Source organism: Engystomops pustulosus, chromosome 11 (assembly GCF_040894005.1).
Source record: "Engystomops pustulosus chromosome 11, aEngPut4.maternal, whole genome shotgun sequence".
NCBI lineage: Eukaryota > Metazoa > Chordata > Amphibia > Anura > Leptodactylidae > Engystomops > Engystomops pustulosus.
This window is the reverse complement of record NC_092421.1, coordinates 9907701-9929151: the sequence shown is the minus strand read 5'-3', so window position 1 is coordinate 9929151 and position 21451 is coordinate 9907701. Positions and strand designations below refer to the sequence as shown.

At 44.7% G+C, this 21451-nt stretch overlaps 1 protein-coding gene across 1 annotated transcript; it reads right to left on the bottom strand.

Moving 5' to 3' along the window:
* Nucleotides 1-5681: 5681 nt before the first annotated feature.
* Nucleotides 5682-21148, bottom strand: LOC140106123 (dorsalin-1-like). The gene is made up of 2 exons (XM_072130374.1): nt 20744-21148; nt 5682-7562 (listed from the first exon to the last, which is right to left on the bottom strand). The coding sequence occupies exons 1-2, from the start codon at nt 21060-21062 to the stop codon at nt 6670-6672; spliced, it is 1212 nt and encodes a 403-aa protein (XP_071986475.1). The 5' UTR covers nt 21063-21148; the 3' UTR covers nt 5682-6669.
* Between the last annotated feature and the right edge of the window lie 303 nt (nt 21149-21451).

Genomic DNA, 21451 nt, shown 5'->3' with positions numbered 1-21451 from the left:
GTATGTGTATATGTATGTATGTTTGTATGTGTGTGTATGTATGTATGTATGTATTTGTGTGTATATGTATGTATGTATGTATGTATGTGTGTGTATGTATGTGTGTGTATGTATGTATGTATGTGTGTGTATATGTATGTATGTATGTATGTGTGTATATGTATGTATGTATGTATGTATGTGTGTGTATGTATGTGTGTGTATATGTATGTATGTATGTGTAGGTATGTTTGTGTGTATGTATGTGTGTTTATGTGGGTGTATGTGTGTGTATATGTATGTATGTATGTATGTATGTATGTATGTGTGTATATGTATGTATATGTATGTAAATGTGTGTATATGTATGTGTGTGTTTGTATATGTATGTATGTGTATGTATGTATGTCCGCTAAAGGAATCTGCACCCTCGCGTTTACAATCCCCATATTTTGCACAGCCGCTCTCTGACTCAGGGAACGTCATAGTCGGGGCAATTCAGGGAAAATCGGCGCAAATCAGAAATTTTCGGATAACCCGTCAGAAAAACGCGATTCGGGCCCTTAGTAAATGACCCCCAATATGACCCATCTAGTTCTGTGGGATGACAATGTGGTTACATTATCAGGGTACAGGTGTATATGCACTTACATCTGGTACCCAACTTTACATTCAATCCTGCCTTTCAAAAGGTCACCATGGTATCCCACTAGACATGCACTCTCCGCTCTCCAGTGGGTACCATTTTATCCCACTAGACATGCACTCTCAGCTCTGTAACAGTCACCATGTTATCCCACTAGACATGCACTCTCAGCTCTCTGACCTTCAATGTATTATCCCACTAGACATGCACTCTCAGCTCTCTGACCTTCAATGTATTATCCCACTAGACATGCACTCTCAGCTCTCTAACAGTCACCATGTTATCCCACTGGACATGCACTCTCAGCTGTCTAATCACCACCATGTTATCCCACCAGACATGCACTCTCAGCCGTCTAGCAGTCATCTTGTTATCCCACTAGACGTGCACTCTCAGCTCTCTAGCAGTCATCTTGTTATCCCACTAGACATGCACTCTCAGCCGTCTAGCAGTCATCTTGTTATCCCACTAGACATGCACTCTCAGCTGTCTAGCAGTCATCTTGTTATCCCACTGGACATGCACTCTCAGCCGTCTAGCAGTCACCTTGTTATCCCACTAGACATGTGCTCTCAGCTGTCTAGCAGTCCCCTTGTTATCCCACTGGACATGCACTCTCAGCCGTCTAGCAGTCACCTTGTTATCTCACTGGACATGCACTCTCAGCCGTCTAGCAATCACCTTGTTATCCCACTAGACATGCACTCTCAGCTGTTTAGCAGTCACCATGTTATCCCACTAGACATGCACTCTCAGCTCTCTAGCAGTCATCTTGTTATCCTGCCTTGTTGCCTTGGATCGTCGCTCTCTGTGACATCATCGGGGAGCGGTCATCCGATGCTATGACAATACTTGTATGTCATACAAAGACCTGAGGCTTTCTTGTTTTAACACATTTATTACAAGGTGCGATTTGCACATTGGGGCAGATTTACTTACCCGGTCCAGTCGCGATCCAGCGGCGCGTTCTCAGAGGAGGATTTGGGTTCTGCCGGGATTCACTAAGGTCGTCCGCCCGATGTCCACCAGGTGTCGCTGCTGCGCTGAATTCCGTCGTAGTTCCCTGAAGTTTACGTTCCTATTCCTGGTGCATGTAAGTGCGTGTCAAGCGACACATTTTTTTTTTAAATTCCGCGGTTTGGCCGAATCCATCGAGTTTTCCGACGGCCACGCCCCCCTGATTTCTGTTGCGTGAAAGCCGTGCGTGATGTGCCACAATCCGATCGCGTGCACCAAAAATCCGGGGCAATTCAGGAAAAAACGTGCAAATCGGAAAAATACGTGAAACCCGATAAAAATGCGCGAATCGGACCCTTAGTAAATGACCCCCATTGTAATAGATGCTGTGGAAAATTCCCATATATTGACTTACTGTAGTATGGCAGTATATGGTAGGATAAGACGACCTAAAAGTAAATAATAGTAAAGAAAAATTTTTTTTAAAAAATATACAAATTCTAATCGCCCCCTTTCATTAGAAATGATATAAATATAAATAAACAGTAAAAATCATAAATATGTTATATATCACCGTCTCCAAGATGTGTCAAAATATTATAACTGTTATTCCCGGCTTTTAATCCGGAAAATAGCGCCCAAAATTCGACCACTTTTTTGCCATTTTGCAAAATAAAAAGTATGCAATAAAAAGTGATCAAAAGGTCACACAGTCCTCAGAATGGCAGCATTGAAAACGGCATCCAAAGTCGCAGAAAATGACTCCCCCCACAGCTCCGTACACCAAAGTATTAAAAAGTTAGTGCCAGAAGATGGCAAAATAAAAAAAAAAAGTACAGGAGGTTTTACATTTTGTAAATGTATAAAAACATTATAAAACCAATATAGATTTGGTTTCCCCGTGATCGCACCGACCCAAAGAATAAAGTAGACCTGTCATTTGGGGCGCTAAGTGAAAGCTGTAAAATCCAAACCCACAAGAAAATGGCGCTAATGCATTTTTCTTCACCAATTTCACTGCATTTTCCCGCTTCCTAGGACACGTCATGGAAAATTAAATACCGTCACTAATGAAAAAAGGGCCTGGTCGTTAAGGGGTTAAAGTAAAAAGCTTTAATACAAAAAGGAGTTCAGTGCTTATAAAAGGAAGTAAAAAAGATACAAAATATGACACACAGCTCAGCAAAAGGGAGAAAATGAACCGAAAATGACAAGTTCCCCTAAATCCTGGTTCCCTTGGAGGTAGGAGAAAGAAGGACACAGGAGTCCTGGCTGCCGCCACCTTGGGAGAATTGGGGCTCATTTACTAAGGGTCCGAACGTCGCATTTTCGTTGGGTTTCGCGATTTTTTTCCATTTTGCCCTGAATTGCCCCGGGTTTTTGGCGCCCACGATCGGATTGTGGCGCATCGGCGCCGGCTTGCTTGCGACACTAATCAGGGGGCGTGGACGTCGGACAACCCGACTGATTCGGACAAACGAAACGAAATTGTGTCGTAAGATCAGCAGTCACATGCATCGGGAAGAAGAAGGTGAACTCCGGTGGACCTGAGCGGGGTAAGCGACGCATGCAGGAAATTGGACGCACGATCTTAGTGAATCGCGGCAGCTCCAAATCCTCGTCGGACAACGCACCGCGGGATCGCGACAGGACCAGGTAAGTAAATCTGTCCCCTTCTGTTTGTTTCAGGTTTCATAATCCTCCATTAACTAATTAGTCAAAAGTCTTCTTCATGATTGCACAAAGTGTTTAATAAAGTGAGAATCCAGGAATATTTAAAAAGTTCTTTTCAGGAAGTGGGAGGAGTCAGCCATTAACCCCTTTTTCTAGTCCTCCCTAAAGGCAGATTCATCTACCAAAGTGGCAGATTGAAATATATTGACATTAGGCACCACATTGGACAGTCTATGGGGTTGTGAATCCCTTCCCTCGCGGTGTCAGGATACTACATATCGGAGGTGTACCAAGATGGCGCTGTGGTGTTGTGATGTTATACACTGTGCCGCCAGCGGCAGGATGCCACCATCTTTGTGTACCTCCGATCGTCTATGGCAGAGCAGGGAACTAATTGATACCTCGCTCTGCCATAGACTGAAGTCGGGGCACATCTGCTGGATATGGCCCGGGGAGCCCGGACCCAAATACACTGTGGGCGATTTGAGCGGTCATGCAACACATGGTTGGGGCCCCTTTAAGGGCAAAGTGGTGGGGGATCTGGGACACGTGCTCCATGCACCCCCCTATAATCCGGCCCTGGTTGTGAAGAGTTCCCAAAAATTATAAGAAGTAACATGGGGCAGCACATGGAACAGGGGCTCCATACGTCACCATACTGGAGCCCAACACTGCAGCCAGTTTGTTATTGAGTTGGGATGTGATATACATGCAGCAAACAAGAAAAGGAGCAAGGCTCTTAAAAATATCTTCTTTATTACATAATCATGGATATTTTACAACATTTTGTAAAAATTCACCATTTGACACAAGAGAGGCCTGAGGACTGCAGCATGTATCAGACACTTCTGGTGAAATAACCATACACATTGGGGGTCATCTACTAAGGGCCCGATTCGCGTTTTCCCGTCGTGTTACCCGAATATTTCCGATTTGCGGCGATTTCCCCTGAATTGCCCCGGGATTTTGGCGCACACGATCGGATTGTGGCGCATTGACGCTGGCATGCACGCGATGGAAAACGGGGGCCGTGGCCGAACGAAAACCCGACGGATTCGGAAAAACCACCGCATTTAAAAAACAAGTGTCGCGGAGCTTGCACTTACCTTCACTTGGAATAGGCCGGTAAACTTGAGTGCGTTCCGATGCTCTTCAGCGCAGCAGCGCCACCTGGTGGACGTCGGATGAACTGCCTTAATGAATCCCGGCCGGACCCGAATCCACCGCAGAGATCGCGAATGGACCGGGTAAGTAAATCTGCCCCATTCTCCACATTTCTCAATGTAGTCAATATATAACGTAAGGCATCGCACGGAAAACAAATCTGACTATAGATTGGGGTTACCAGTCAATATATCATCCCTGGTGCCGCCATTGTCACGGATCGGCTCCATCCTCTGCCCTGCACCAGGACAATGGGGCAACATGGTGACTATCCATGCCCAATCTATTGGGAATTATTATATCCAGGTTGGGGGTTCCTATAAGATGGGACCCATGTCCAGCTGACCTGCTGTATTTTGCTTTAAAAAATGTTTTAATTTTGGAATTTATAAAATCCCATTTCTAGACATAATTGGGGAGATTTATCTGAAGTGTCTGAGAGCCGAACTGCTCTAGCCGCCCATGCAACCAATCAGAGCTCAAGTTTCATTTTCCCACAGCTGTTTATAAAATGACAGCTGATCTCTGATTGGTTTCCATTGGCCACCAGAACAGTTTTACATCAGACGCTTCCGATAAATCTCCCCCAGTGCGTTTTTATACTGTATGTAAATGGCTGAGACTCCCAGAGCTGAGGGGTAACATGATATATGTCATACACTGACCTTTGCCTCTCTCCTTCATCGCTTTTTAACCCCTTTGCCGATGGAATTCACATAAAACACAGGCAGATAGAACTTGGCGCTTCCTGAGAGAATAAGAATAGTCTGTGGTTTGGTCCTGACTTTCTTTTGTGGTCTGTGATCCAAAACGTCATATATCCCAGCAAACCTATTTTTCTACAGTTTCTCACTTATATCCCAGCCTCAATACGTGAAATTGCACTTAGGACCCTAAAAGAACCTTAGAAAGTAAGTAATATGCCAGAGGCGGAATATCAGAAGGGGGCATTGACTAAGTGCAGGTATGTGACGTGTACGTCTCCTCTCCTGTCAAAGAGACTTGTACATGGAAGCTCAATGTTGGATATTACTTGAAGTATAGAACATACAGAATATCATACAATCAAGTATCAACTAAACTGATACATGGAAGACCGGTACCCAACGAGGCAAGGCCTCAGAAGAGCCAAGAGAAGAAGACTTGGACTGGCCCTCAGGGGATCAGGTGAATCCTCTGGTGGCCCTCAGCTCAAACATTCATTATAATTTATACAAATATTCAGCATACAGCATAAATTCATATAATAATACAACGCATAGAACTAAAAGGACCTAGGGCGAGTGCCAGTCAGCAGCTTACTGACAGGGCTCCCAAGACACTAAAAATTGGGGGCGAGAGATAGAAAGCAAAATTCTGTCCACTGAGAGTGAATTTTACAGGAGTCCTTGGACAACCCAAATCCCCACTGCGGAGAAGGAATATGTAATGGAGAGGTAAAGTATACGTCCACTTGTTTTTCAGGCGGGCACTATCGTTAAAGCCCAGTCAACAGCATGGTGCTATTCCTTTGGCAGCCTGACGTTTCATACCGACCATACTAAAAGGTGTTTATGTCCCCTTCCACGATAAGCAGAGTCGTGGTGTTGTGTCTCCATCTGGTGGTGCAGCATTTAGGTGGATGGGACTGAGCTGTTATATCCCAAGCACAAGCTATGGAGAACTGTGACACCTTCTGGGAAATGGAAAGCAAATTCTATGCCTGGATAACCTCTCTAATAGGGTTTTTCTGTGAAATGATCTCATTACGATTGGCTGCTAGTGAGTAAAAAATTATTTATACCATAGCAGAATTCTCATTGTATCAGAATCTATAATATACATGTAGTTGTGCACCACATGTTATCCCCGAGGGCCTTGGTTTCCTAAAGCGATCCATCTTCTTGGAGATAGAAGTGTCATGGATGGGCCTCTGATAACATGGATGCGCAGTGAAGGCTCCTGGGTCCATTCCTTGGGTTGTGACCCTCATTACCGAGCATATGCTGATGACTACCACATTTATAATGACCTGGTGCCACTATGTGGGGAAACCTCTGTCCCCCGTGACTCCATCATTCTGTTACTCAGTAGGGTTCCAGTTGGTCACTTTCTATAGTAGCCATCTCCTTAATTTGTTGAACTGTAGCCAACCAGGAATACAAGTACATAAATAAGTTAGCAAATTTAAGTTTTAACATGACTCCAACACAGACATAGCTAGTCAGATCCGAAATATTGTCCCTTGTAACGGTGGCCTGCTGTGAAGACTACCTACAGCCGCACTCCACAACTTTCATGTCTTGGTAATTTTTCACGTATACACTTTTACTACTTTCCCGGTAGACCACCTGCAAACCCTCCAACTTGGTTGGGACACAGCAAACGTTTCCAACTCCCTTTTGCCTATTGTTCTGTAACAATGATTTGACGATGGCGTATGTTGTTGGTGTGAGGTTGTCAGTCAGGGGGTAGTGGCAATCTCCTACACACTGACCGGCATCATAACTTGGGGGGAAGATGATGAAGGTGTTCCATCCAATGTCTTTAAAGTTGACCATAAGTGATACCTTTGAGCAGTAATTCTTCTCCACGCTGCGCTTTGTCCTAGTCCCTCTTTCTAAAGGGATGTGTCCTTCTCCATGACCAGCTGTGGTGTTTTGGGAAAATATCCTGAGGTTGTTCCTTCGCTCGTAGAGCATCATTTGGGTTAAATCCATGGGTTTCTCCTTCATATTGTTTTCATTTTGATCATCTGAAAAAATGACTAAGATGGGGGAATGACTATTGTCAGAATCCAGGGCAAATCTTTCCGTCTTTAAGCATGTTTCCAAAGGTTTCTTCATCTTAAGAAAAATTTCCAGTTTATTTAGATGTTCCTTGGACTCCATCCATCTTTTTACAGCCTTGGTAACATCAATGGTCACAGATTCATCTCCTTTAACATCTTTAGAAGCTAAAAAGGAATCAGGGTCCCTTAGGTTGTCCGAGGGCTCAATGTGTATGACGTCAAACAGGCTAAGGTGTCCCAAGCCGGAGTCTCCAAAAGAAAGCTTCAAGTTCAGCTCGGCCTTTGTCACCTCCTCGTGTGGTGGGATAGTCACGTTAAACAGCAAGATGTGACTCTGTAGAAGATTTTCTTGGGAAGATGATGACAAAATATCTGCAAGACAATAGACAGATAGTTACGACCAGGAAGAGGCTAACAGAACTTTTACACAACAAACCAGGTTCTAGAGGGCACCGAACTAAAGCCCTAAAGCAGTGGTGGCAAACCTATGGCACTGGAGCCAGAGGTGGCACTCAGAGCCCTCTCTGTGGGCACCCAGGCTATCACCCAGCCAAAGGTCACCATTCAGGACTCAAGACCTAAATCAAGGAGGTGTGGAAAGAACTTGATTATCATTGAAGCCCCTTCTCCGGACCCTTGATCCATTCTGTTAAGGAGACTTTGGAGGGAAACTACAACTTACTTAATTTTTAATTTATTTTGCGCACACAGATTACGCAGCGCTGCACAAAGCATGTCAAATTGGTCCCTGTCACCATGGGGCTCACAATCTAAACATGGGGGTCATTTACTAAGGACCCAATTCGCGTTTTCCCGACGTGTTACCCGAATATTTCCAATTTTGCGCCGATTTTCCCTGTATTGCCCCGGGTTTTTGGCGCACGCGATCAGATTGTGGCGCGCCGGCATGCACTCAACGGGAATCGGGGGGTGTGGCCGAATGAAAACCCGACGGATTCGGAAAAACCACCGCATTTACAAAAAAAAAAAATGTCGCTCAGCGTGCGCTTACCTTCACTCAGCCCGGCTCGGTGAACTCCAGTGCATTCCGATACTCTTCAGCATCTGGTGGACGGCGGAGGAACTACCTTAGTGAATCGCCGGAAGACCCGAATCCACCGCAGAGAATGCGCCGCTGGATTGCGAATGGACCGGGTAAGTAAATCTGCCCCAGTATGTTTTGGAGTGTGGGAGGAAACCGGAGGACCCGAAGGAAACCCACGCAAACACGGAGAGAACATACAAACTCTTTGCAGATGTTGACCTGGGTGGGTGTCCTCAGGGTGCCAATACGTTTGAAACCTGTGAGTTTGCTTGTAATTTCGGCACTCAGTCCCGAAAAGGTTCACCATCACTGGCCTAAAGTATAACCTATAGCATATAGGCTTTCTATAGGCGGAGGGCTTTAGCCTGTGTTGGTGGTTCAGTAGATTACTAATACTTGTTATTCCATGTACCATACTGCTCCATACATCTGCATGCAGAATAATTTTTCACCGCGGTCGGTCGAGCTGCACTATAAGGTACTGGGTCCATGTAGTACGCTGGTGTCCAACCAATGAAGATCCAAGAAGGTCTTCACACCCTTACGTGAAAAGAGCCTCAGTAATATCAACAAAATCCATGTGTGCTAAGAGTTCAGCACTGAACGGTAGATGGCAGCAGCTGGCAAGTTATCGAGCAGCTCTAGAGGCTCGTACAATGGAGATCCGGGAGACCAGAAAAGCTCTTGGGATGCAAAATACATTAAAGAAAGTGCTCCTGGATGTATAACTTATAGTGTATGCAATTATAGTGGGGCAGCACATACATACAGCACCAGAACCAAGCTTAGTACATAGATACTGCACTTGAACCAATCACAATACATAAATACAGAAGAAATTGGTAAAAAAAAAATAAAAGGACACGAATGAGGGAGAAGTTAAAGGGGTTGGTCACTTTATGTTAATTTTGCATGATATGTTCTAGACATGATATTAAACAACTTAGTGATTATATATATTCAGATAAAGCTCTGCACCTATTCAAATAAATAATAAAGATCATTTTAACCCCTTATTTTTCTCAGTGTTATTGCTGTTTAAGCTCCTATCACTCAGCGATGGTCAGTGTAAGATTCCAGAGTGTGAGCGAGGACTCTCTAAGCAGACACTTTATGATTCCTCTAGTGCTATGAGCTGACAATGTGCTTAGATTATCAGTAAGTATTGTATAATATCATCCTTAATGGCCCCCCACATAGTATAATGCCCCTTTCCCGTGGCCAACCCTCCTATGGACCCATATAATACCCCATAATGCAACTCAGCATATAATACCTCCTCTTTAATTTTATCCTCCCTTTACATTTGTTCCCCCACTTTTATTTATCTCCACAAGCTTTCTGTACTTGAGCTCCCTCCTCATATTGTTGCCTCTTGTCCTCTACCCCCTCACATTGTGGCCTCCTGTCCTCCATCCCCCAATACTGTGGCTTCCTGTCCTCCATCCTCCATCATATTGTGTCCTCCTGTCCCCCATCCTCCTCATATTGTGGCCCCCTGACCTCCATCCTCCTCATATTGTGGCCCCCTGACCTCCATCCTCCTCATATTGTTTCCTCCTGTCCTCCATCCTCCTCATATTGTGGCCTCCTGACCTCCATCCTCCCTCCTATTGTGGCCTCCTGTCCTCCATCCTCCTCATAGTGTGGCCTCCTGTCCTCCATCATCCTCATATTGTGGCCTTCTGTCCTCCATCCTCCTCATTTTGTGTCCTCCTGTCCTCCATCCCCTCCTGTCCTCCATCCCCTTATATCAGTGATGGTGAACCTTTTAGAGACTGGGTGCCTGAACTACAACCACAACCCATTTATTTACCCAAGTGCCAACATGACAATTTAAACAATAACTTATTGTTCCCTGTTCTTCCACAGCATTCAGTCATATCAGCTCACTGAGGCAACCAATACAATTGAAAGAAAGAGGGCAAATTCAGACATCATTGTAGCTTCTCTCCAGGGTCTCTCTGTAGAGGAAGAATCATGGGGACTGTCATGTCCCAGGACTTGTTTCTATTCATTGACATGTATATGTGTTATACTGCCTTGCCTTTTGACCCTCCTGTCTTCCTGTCCTCTAGCTTCAGTATTGTAACTCCTCCCCTCTCCCTCATGTATGCAGCCATCTTTGTCAGGAAAAGTGTATATCTGAATGTCTCTGCTACCCTGGCAAATTATATCCTTTTCACACCGTTGTAACCAGCATTTCTTCAAGATTTCTGCACCAAATAAAGCTGGAATCTTCCCACATGCTTTTTTCGATGGAGTTGACACTGTCTGACAAAAAGTGATTTCGGTGTAAGTACTGGTTAAAGCAAAGATATAAGACTATCTATAAACACCTGCTTACAGCCAGGTTATTGAGTCAGAATAGTGAAAAGGATCATAGACTGCCAGTCCCAGCCGTGGGGACAGAGACTCAGCTACAGCTACAGTCATAACAGCCATCCCTCCTCAGAGTAATCCATCCTGTGTGTATTCCATCATCATGGCTGAGGGACACTCAGTACAGGGAGGCATGGATCCCAGTCTGCTGTCCAGTGATAAGGACAAACGCTCTGTTAAGCCTACATGGAAGGTTAGAGAGAACCTTGAAAGCCTGCAGCATGAACTGTCATCAGACATTATGAAACTGTGGAAAAATTTACAGGCACATGTCTTCACCATTTCCTTGCCTGAACATAATGTATTGCCTCTAGAGGGAGCCCTAGAGACACTGTCCACTAAGCATGAGCATTACATGCTGAAGTGTCAAGAATATGAAAGCATTCTGAAAAGAATCAATACACAAGATAGTCTAGAAGAACTGCAAAACTTCCAGCATCTTAATGCTGAACGAGACGGCTTGATATATGAAGCTTTGTCAAAAACAAGGGCAAGAATTGTGCAACTTCAAGAAACAACATCTTGTACTTCTGAGTCCACAAGACGTTCTAAACGCACGTCTCGGTCGCGCTCTTCAAAATATTCAACACTCAGTGAGCAGCTTATAAAGGCGCGTGCAGAAGCCGAGGCGACTAAGGTTCAAGCCGCCTTTGCGCAAAAGAAAGCTGAAATGGAAGCAGAGGCCGCGCAAAGGAAAGCTGAAATGGAAGCAGAGGCCGCGCAAAGGAAAGCTGAAATGGAAGCAGAGGCCGCGCAAAGGAAAGCTGAAATGGAAGCAGAGGCCGCGCAAAGGAAAGCTGAAATGGAAGCAGAGGCAGCAGCCAGAGAAGCAGATGCAGCTAGAAGAAAGGCAGAAATAGAAGCTCTTCAGAAACAATGTGAGCATGCTGTAGCCATCGCAAAGGTGAAGGTCCTGGAAGAAGCAGCCAGTGGGAGTGAAAGAGACAGTGTTGCCTTGAGCGGAATGGATGCAGAGGATCCTCTCAAGCGTACTAGAGACTATGTGTTAAGCCAAAGCAGTGAACCCCAGATTGCTATTACCGTCCCTGACAAAGCAGATATGTCTTCACAGCGACAACTCATAATTCCTCCTGCAATATCCCAAAATCAAGGTCAGTACAACACTCTGCCTGTTCATCATCCTGATTCTTCACTCTACATGAATCACCACGGCCCTACACCCCAGCACGCTCAACAAGCTAAAACTCCAAACCCTAACAATGGCCTAGCATCATACCAAGCCACAGCTAAGCTTATGGACAGTAAGCCACCTCCTGGGCTAAACGCCTATGCCGCCTCATTTACACCTGTGTTTCTTAGCCAGAACGCCGAGAACAACGTGACCAACATTACTCAGCCAGCATTTCCTTGTCCAAGCTCAGAGCGAACAGACATGTCAGAGTTTGCAAGATACATGTTACGCCGTGAACTTACTAAGACCGGACTCACAAGGTTTGATGACCAACCTGAGAACTACAGAGGCTGGAAATGTGCCTTCAAATCTGCAATTAGTGACCTCGGCCTCACTGCTGCTGAAGAACTAGATCTGTTGATCCGATGGCTGGGCCCACAGTCCACAGAACGTATTAAGAGACTCAGGTCTGTTCACATTGGTAATCCTGCAGCAGGTCTTACAGCTGCCTGGGAGAGATTACAGCGAACCTATGGCAGTCCTGAAGCAGTTGAGAGTGCTCTCTTCAAACGGTTGCAAAGTTTCCCAAGGCTATCTGGCAAGGACAACCAAAAATTTCAAGAGCTTAGTGACCTACTTTCAGAGCTCCAACTAGCCAAGACAGACCCTCACCTACCTGGTCTCAGCTACCTGGATACTTCTCGTGGGGTAAACCAAATAGTTGCCAAACTGCCACCTAACATCCAAGAAAAATGGGCTACAGTTGGGTCAAGATACAAAAGAGAGAATGAAGTCTGTTTTCCTCCATTTGACTACTTCTGTCAGTTTGTCAGCAACATTGCAGAGTCCAAGAATGACCCAAGCTTTTTCTACGGTGAGTCCAGCGGCCTCAGTTCACCACCTTCTAAATATGACAGCCCACGCACCGAGTACAGAAAACACAGAGGTCCAGTGTCAGTAAAAAAGACTGATGTTCTTCCCACTACCTCATCAGCTTCTGAGGAGCTCAGCTGTAAGATCAACCAAGGTGAAAAGATTGAGAACCCCAATCGCCTATGCCCTATTCATAAGAAGCCACATCCTCTCAAGAAGTGTATTGGCTTCAGAAAGAAGCCACTTCAAGAGCGCAAGGAGCTGCTAAAGAAGTTTGGAATATGTTTCCGATGTTGTGCTTCCACTGAACATGTTGCTAAGGACTGTAAATCCACTATAAAGTGCATAGAATGTGACAGTGAGAACCACGTACAGGCTCTTCACCCCTCTCAGTCCAGCCCTACACAACCTGCAGATCTCCCTCCTCCGGCAAAGCATGGCGGGGAGAACACAGATCAAGCAGCAAGGCCTATTACAGTATCCTCTTCATGTACAGAAGTCTGCGGAGAAGATCTTTGTGACAAGTCCTGCGCAAGGATATGCCTGGTCAAGGTGTACCCAAATGGTCAGCCAGAAAAGACTTTAAAGGTGTATGCCATCCTGGACGACCAGAGCAACCGATCACTTGCAAGGTCAGAACTTTTTGATCTGTTTAACCTAAAGGGAGATGCTTACCCATATACCTTGGGCACTTGTAGTGGCATTACAGAGGTTTCAGGGAGAAGAGCCAGTGGACTTGTAGTAGCTTCTCTAATGGGAAATCTAGAGGTACCTTTGCCCACACTTGTTGAATGCAACCAGATACCATCAAACAGACAGGAGATCCCTACACCAGAAGCTGCTCTCCATCATCCTCATCTAAGGACCATAGCCAGTGAAATACCAGCTCTGGACAAAAATGCTGAGATCCTGCTTTTACTGGGAAGGGACATTCTCAGAGTGCACAAAATACGTCAGCAAATCAATGGTCCACATGATGCACCATTTGCCCAGCGCCTTGACCTAGGCTGGGTTATTATAGGCAACGTCTGCATTGACCGAATGAAAAGGCCTACCAAGATATCCTCATTTAAGACTCATATATTGCCAAATGGTCGCAGCACTTATTTTCAGCCATGCCCATGTCATTACCAGGTGAAAGAAAAGATGAGTAACTGTAAGGGGCAGCATGGCCAGCAAGATGACATGAACATTTGCCTTCCATGGGATGATAGCCTTGGATCTACAGTGTTCAACACCACAAGTGATGACAACAAGTTGGCACCTGCTAGAGAAGATAAAGAATTTCTCAAAGTAATGGATAAGGAATTCACTCAAAATGATTCCAACAGCTGGGTAGCACCTTTACCCTTCCGTACTCCAAGAACAAAACTACCAAACAATCTGCAGCAAGCAGCCTCAAGATTTTCCTCTTTAAAGCGTACCTTAAAGAGAAAGCCAGAGATGGAAAAGCACTTTGTAGACTTTATGCAGAAGGTGTTTGACAGAGACCATGCAGAACCTGCACCACCACTAAAGGAAGGAGAAGAATGTTGGTACCTGCCATCATTTGGTGTGTATCACCCTCGGAAACCAGACCAAATCAGAGTGGTGTTTGATTCTAGCGCACAGTTTGAGGGAGTGTCTCTCAACAATATGCTCCTCACTGGTCCTAACCTCAACAACAGTCTTCTAGGGGTCCTAATGCGCTTCAGACAAGAACCTGTTGCAATAATGGCCGACATTCAACAGATGTTCCATTGCTTCATTGTTAAAGAAGACAACAGAAACTATCTTCGGTTTCTTTGGCACAAGGACAACGACATCAACAAGGAAGTCATAGATTATCGAATGAAGGTGCATGTCTTCGGCAACAGCCCATCTCCTGCTGTAGCCATCTATGGACTCAGAAGGACAGCCCAACAAGGTGAGAAGGAGTATGGTTCTGATGCTCGTCAGTTTGTTGAGAGGAATTTCTATGTTGATGATGGTCTTAAGTCTTTACCCACAAGTGAAGAGGCAGTTGATCTTCTTACCAGAACACAAGAGATGCTGTCTGCAGCAAATCTCAGACTTCACAAGATCATCTCCACTAACCATGAGGTAATGAAAGCCTTTCCCTCAGAAGATCATGCCATCAACTTGAAGAGTCTTGATCTCGGTTCTGACGCTCCTCCTGTGCGCAGCCTAGGGTTGCTCTGGAACATTGAACAAGATACTTTTACTTTCCAAGTGTCTGCTTGTGATAAACCCTTCACCAAGCGAGGAGTTTTATCTGTTGTGAACAGTATTTATGATCCTCTTGGGTTCATTGCGCCCATCACTATCCAAGGCAAGATACTGCTAAGACAACTTACCACTGAAAATACGGACTGGGACTCTCCTCTACCTATTGAGAAACAACTAAGGTGGGAAAAATGGAAAAGGTCTCTGGAAGTGTTAGAGCAACTCCAAGTTCCACGTTGTTATTCAACCAGCTCCCTTTCAACAGCCATCAGAAGGGAAGTCCACATCTTCTCTGATGCGTCAGTGGAAGCCATAGCTGCAGTAGCCTATCTGAAGACCACAGGAGCCAGCAATGAGACACATTGCGGATTTGTCTTAGGTAAGGCAAAACTTACTCCAAAACCCGCACACTCTGTACCGAGACTTGAGCTTTGCGCAGCCGTGCTAGCAGTTGAAATTGCTGAAGTAATACGAGATGAAATAGACATTTCAATTGATTCGTTTACATTTTACACTGATAGCAAAGTCGTGATCGGTTATATACATAACCAGACTAAACAGTTTTACATGTACGTCAGCAACCGAGTAGAACGCATCAGGAGTTTTTCTATGCCTGAACAGTGGCAGTATATCTCCACGGAACTTAACCCTGCTGATCGAGGAACAAGACCTGCACCAAATGCACGTCTTTTAAATCACATGTGGTTATCTCCTCCAAAGTTTCTGTGTGAGGAAACTTGTCTGACTCCATCCAATGATGTCTTTGAGCTAATTGATCCTGAGTCTGATAAGGAAATCAGGCCCACAGCCTCCACGTTGTACACTTCTGTAACTTCAAAGGTCAAGCTGAAGTCACATCGCTTTGAGCGTTTCTCAACTTGGTCTTCCATTGTGCGAGCTATTGCCAGATTGGTTTACATCTCTCGCTGCTTTGCTAAGGACACACCATCACAGTGTCATGGGTGGCATATGTGTAAGGAACACCCTACTGCTTCAGACCTTGAACATGCTGAACAAGTCATCATCTGTTTTGTTCAACAAGAAGTGTATCATCAGGAGATAAATCTTATCTCAAAAAACATCAGTTTGTCCAAGAGTTGTGCACTCTACAAACTCAATCCAGTGCTCGATCGCCACGAGTTACTGAGAGTGGGCGGCCGGATAGAGAGATCTGACCTGTGTAACAAGGAACAAAATCCTATTATCATACCAGGTGGACATTACATTGCTACATTGCTGATCAGACACCATCATGAGCTAGTACAGCACCAAGGCAGACAGTTTACTGAAGGTGTCATCAGGTCAGCTGGTTTCTGGATTGTGGGCATGAAGAGATGTATTTCATCTGTACTCCACAAATGTGTTAAGTGTCACAAGTTAAGAGGAAGACAGCAACAGCAGCAAACGGCAAGCCTACCAGCAGATCGTCTGAGTACTGATCCACCATTTACTTATGTTGGGGTCGATGTCTTTGGTCCATGGCCAGTAGTTACTCGTAGAACCCGTGGTGGAGCTGCAAATAGCAAGCGATGGGCAGTACTGTTTACTTGTCTCAGCATTCGAGCAGTACACATTGAAGTAATTGAATGCATGGATGCCTCTTGCTTCATCAATGCCATTAGAAGATTCTTCTCCATTCGTGGACCCGTCAAACAGTTAAGGTCCGACTGCGGTTCCAACTTTGTGGGAGCTTGCAAGGAACTACAATTGGAAAACTTCTTGACCAACAATAGATGTACTTGGGTGTTTAACCCTCCACATTCATCCCATATGGGAGGATCCTGGGAACGCATGATTGGAATTGCACGCAGGATACTTGAATCAATGCTAATGGACAAGTCTTCCTTGCTTACTCATGAGACATTGGTCACTTTCCTTGCTGAAGTATCTGCCATAATCAACGCAAGGCCTTTAGTTCCAGTTTCCTCAGACCCTGATTCTCCAATCATTCTTACTCCTGCAACACTTCTTACTCAGAAGATCGGAACTGCTGATATTCCTCCAGGCACCTTTGACCACAGTGACATCTACAGACGCCAGTGGAAACAGGTACAACATCTGTCTAATGTGTTTTGGCATAGGTGGAAGAGAGAGTATCTACATATGCTTCAAAGCCGTCAAAAGTGGCAGACTTCGAAACCTAACCTCCAGGAAGGCGATCTTGTTCTTTTAAAGGATAAAGAAGCCCATCGTAATGAGTGGCCTATGGGTCTCATCACTAAAGTTATGCCTAGCGACGATGGAAAGATTCGCAAAGTGGAAGTCAAGGTAACAAAGGGAGGTTCCGCAAAGGTTTTCTTCCGTCCTATCCATGAGCTAGTGCTTCTGCTACCAAAAGAAGAAGCTACATGAGTGTCTTGGATACCCACTTAGCTTATGGCGGGGAGCATACCGCCATAGACTATGATATCACCTGAGGATTACTGTGTGGGTTGTTGGAAGTTTTGCTGACTGCGTCTTCCCCAATCCGAAGATGGGTTTACTTGAAGTTCTTCACAGTTTCGCATCAGGATTTCAAATCTTCAACCTCCAGATTTGGACTTATTGTTATTGTTTGCATGTTGATTTTTCTCTTGTTTTCAGGTCTTAATAAGTACCTTTGGACTCATACGACATTCTTTCAATTTTGGCATATTATGAAATCTTAAGATTTCAGACGGGGAGTGTCATGTCCCAGGACTTGTTTCTATTCATTGACATGTATATGTGTTATACTGCCTTGCCTTTTGACCCTCCTGTCTTCCTGTCCTCTAGCTTCAGTATTGTAACTCCTCCCCTCTCCCTCATGTATGCAGCCATCTTTGTCAGGAAAAGTGTATATCTGAATGTCTCTGCTACCCTGGCAAATTATATCCTTTTCACACCGTTGTAACCAGCATTTCTTCAAGATTTCTGCACCAAATAAAGCTGGAATCTTCCCACATGCTTTTTTCGATGGAGTTGACACTGTCTGACAAAAAGTGATTTCGGTGTAAGTACTGGTTAAAGCAAAGATATAAGACTATCTATAAACACCTGCTTACAGCCAGGTTATTGAGTCAGAATAGGGACAACAGGAGGACCTATAAAAGGTAATCTGGCCCCGTTCACAGCTTCTCACTCTTCTTGCAGTTCCATCAGTCAAGGATGTGTCACCTGGGACCTCATTTTCACTAAAGACAGGCCAAATAAAGTTTCATTGAAAATCTGACTTCATTCTCTATCAATTCTTCTTTCTCTAAACATTTTCATTACAATATAACTCTTTGTAGTCCCAGGGGTTGGGCTTTGTTTTGGATGCATTTCAAAAAACATGTGATTTGTCTGTGCTGCAGACTCCTCAGCTCTCAGCCCCCACCTTTGTGCTCCTGTACAGCTCCTCCCTCCTGCTCCTTCACAGAGATCACAGCCTGGTGAGATGACATCAGTGGCGGAGGGAGGAGCTGTACAGGAGCACAAAGGTGGGGGCAAGAGCTGAGGAGTCTGCATCACAGACATGTCATATGTTGTTTTTTTAAATGCATCCAGTGTGCAAGGTAGGTTATAACACACAAATGTAGTGTAATACAGATGCTTAGAGAAAACGGAATAGGCATATAATGAAGGTATGATGGGTTTCTGCAACCTGTCTTTAGTGGAAATGAGGTCTTTAGTGAAGAAAACTCAAGTTGTCTAGGACTGCAGGAAGATTCGAGTCCTGTCTGATGAACTCTGTCTTGGGGCGACAGCCTGGGTGCCCACAGAAAAGGCTCTGAGTGCCACCTCTGGCACCCGTGCCATAGGTTCGCCATCACTGCCTTATATTGTGGCCTCCTGTCCTCCATCCCCTTTATATTGTGGCCTCCTCTCCTCATTTATCTTCTTACTCTGGCCTCCCGCTCTCCACCCCCTAATATTGTGGCCTCCTAGCCTGCAACCCATCATATTGTTGCCTCCTACCCTCCGCCCCTTCCAATTGTGGCCTCCTGTCCTCTATCCTCCTTATACTGTGGTCTTCTGTCCTCCATCCTTCTCATACTGTGGCCCCCTGTCCTCCATCCTCCTCTTACTGTGGACTCCATTTCTCCATCATCTTTTTACTGTAGCGTCCTTACCTCCACCCCTCATATTGTGGCCTTCTGCCCTCCACCCCTCCCAGGACAGCAGCTGAAAAACAGAACTTTATCAGCAAATCTAGAATGGTTTGGAGCTATGTATGCCTCCCTCCAGGATAAAGATCTTATCTGTCTGTAGCTACTAGAGTAAGTCTCTGCACGCTGCTGCTTGCGGGCAGGAAGTGCCTGTGTGCAGACTGGAGAAGCTATTCATGAGAAGAATCTAAACAAAGTCAGAATATTTACTGTTGTATCCAGGGGCAACCACAATTGTAAACAGCAAATTGGAATTATATCTGTGAAATGCTGGATTTTTGTTAATTAGAGAATGTTTTATGTTATATGTAAAAATCTTGAAATCAGAAACCACAGCCCTTCTTCAAAAAATACCTTCTATCTTATGGATGGGAGCAGCAGGCTGCTTTAAGGGTATTTTGGAGGCTCTTTGGGGTGTTGAATGAGAGACCTCTGAGAAGGATGTTGCAGTAATCTAGGTGGGAGATACATTTTTCCGAAAATCAATCCTACTGAAAAGTTAACAAAAATAAGCAGTTCTAGTGTGTTTTACTTTTACTTTTTAAAAATATATTTAATGTTTCTTCTTTTGTTTTCTAAGCTTTGTTATACTTTTATCATTGAAATGGCCGGGTAAGTTACACAATCATTTTACTGTAGTAACTATGTATTAGGGCGAATATTGTTTATGTGGTTTATAATAAATTAGAGGAAACTTTACATTTCAATTTGAATTATTTTTAATTGTTTGACACTTTTTAAAATTTGAAAATGCAGTCACCTTTTAGACCCTGTATGTAGCTGGGAATAATAGGTATCCATACATTGTAGCTGGACGGCCATTGTTAGCATTCTCTGTCTGCCATGTATGGAGGCCAAGGGGTCAGAAAGCTTAGACCTCAAATACAGTACTATCATCGTGGCACATGAAGTGTTTCTATGTTGAATCAGAGAGCTGGGTCAGGAAAATGTGCAAAACTAATAGACAAATGGGAGCCCTGTTAAGGTCCTTTGACTTGTCATCTAGGCCATGGCGCCATGATGGGGGCAGAGATGGCTGAAACACATTGGGGCACATTTACTTACCCGGTCCAGTCGCGATCCCGTGGTGTGTTGTCCGGTGAGGATTCGGGTCCGGCGTGATTCACTTAGATTGTGAACCGGATATCCTGCATGTGTCGCTGCTGCGATGAGGTCCGCCAGAGTTCACCTTCTTCTTCCCGATGCATGTGAGTGCTTGATCTTGCGGCACAAATCGTTTTTTAAATTCTGCAATTTTTCCGAATCCATCGGGGTGTCCGACGGCCACGACCCCCGATTTCTGTTGCGTGAAAGATGCACCACAGTCCGATCGCGTGTGCCAAAAACCCGGGGCAATTCAGCGCAAACCGGAATTATTCGCGAAACCCGGCGAAAGTGCGGCGTTCGGACCCTTAGTAAATGAGCCCCATTATACACTGGCGCCCTCAAGTTGCCTCAGTCATATATAATAGAGGTCAATGTCAAAGTCAAATATTTTTTCCTTTTTAGTTTTCATACGATAGCCCCGTTAGTACAGAAAAGCTATAAAATGTTTGGCATATACACAAGTATGAATGTGATGGATGTGAGTGTATCCAGGTCACTCCGTCAAAAGATGGAAATGATTAAACTGTCCATGACTTTCAGTCACTATTGAATCTAATCTCCAAAATTATCTTCAGTCTTGAAGGTTTCAAGGTCTACAAAACATCGGAGATCTCTACCGGAAAAGTCTTACCTATAGTCTATGTGTAAAATCGGAATCATTACATGCTGTAGGAGGATATCTACCCACATCTTGTCCTACCTTCCACAATGAAGCTCCGGATTATGTTAGAGAGCGGCATAGACGTCCTGTCATCTGCATATCGGTTGTAGAGATCAATCATGTACTGGGGAAGCTTGGCCGTGCTCTTCTCTTGATAGAAGACTCCGCTTGAATTGACACTTTCTCTCAGATGCTCTTTCATAATTCCAGTCAAGGAGTTTAGAACCTCCTGCGCCTCTTCTTCGGGATGTGTTAGACGGTCTACTTCATCCAATTCTGGCAAGGGTTTGTTGAGTGTAGACCTTGCTATGAGTATCACTATGGAACACAGAATAGGTACCTTGGCACGCCACATCATGTTCTTGCTTAATTTTTTGGGTCTGAAGGTTTCTTTCTGTGCCGTGGATGGATTTAGCCGGGATAAGCCCTTCTTTGAGCAAATTTTGAAGCTTCTATCCGGGCAGTTATGAGGCAGACCAAGGCGTTCACTGTCTCTTATCTGGGGTTTGGATTGCAATGTATCCACTGTGCTTATCACATTGAAGTCCTTCGTTAATGAAGATTCTATAAACATGTTGAAGTAGCATGGAGCTCGAGCGGAGGCCGCTCGTATATATTGCATGGAGGGGCTACTGCTTAATTAGCTGCTCTTGACCAAATATCCGCATTCTTGATTTGTGAAATTTCCCGAAACTTTGTTTACTCAAGTAGGCATGACGCCATCCATCTAGAAAAAGTTTGTATACA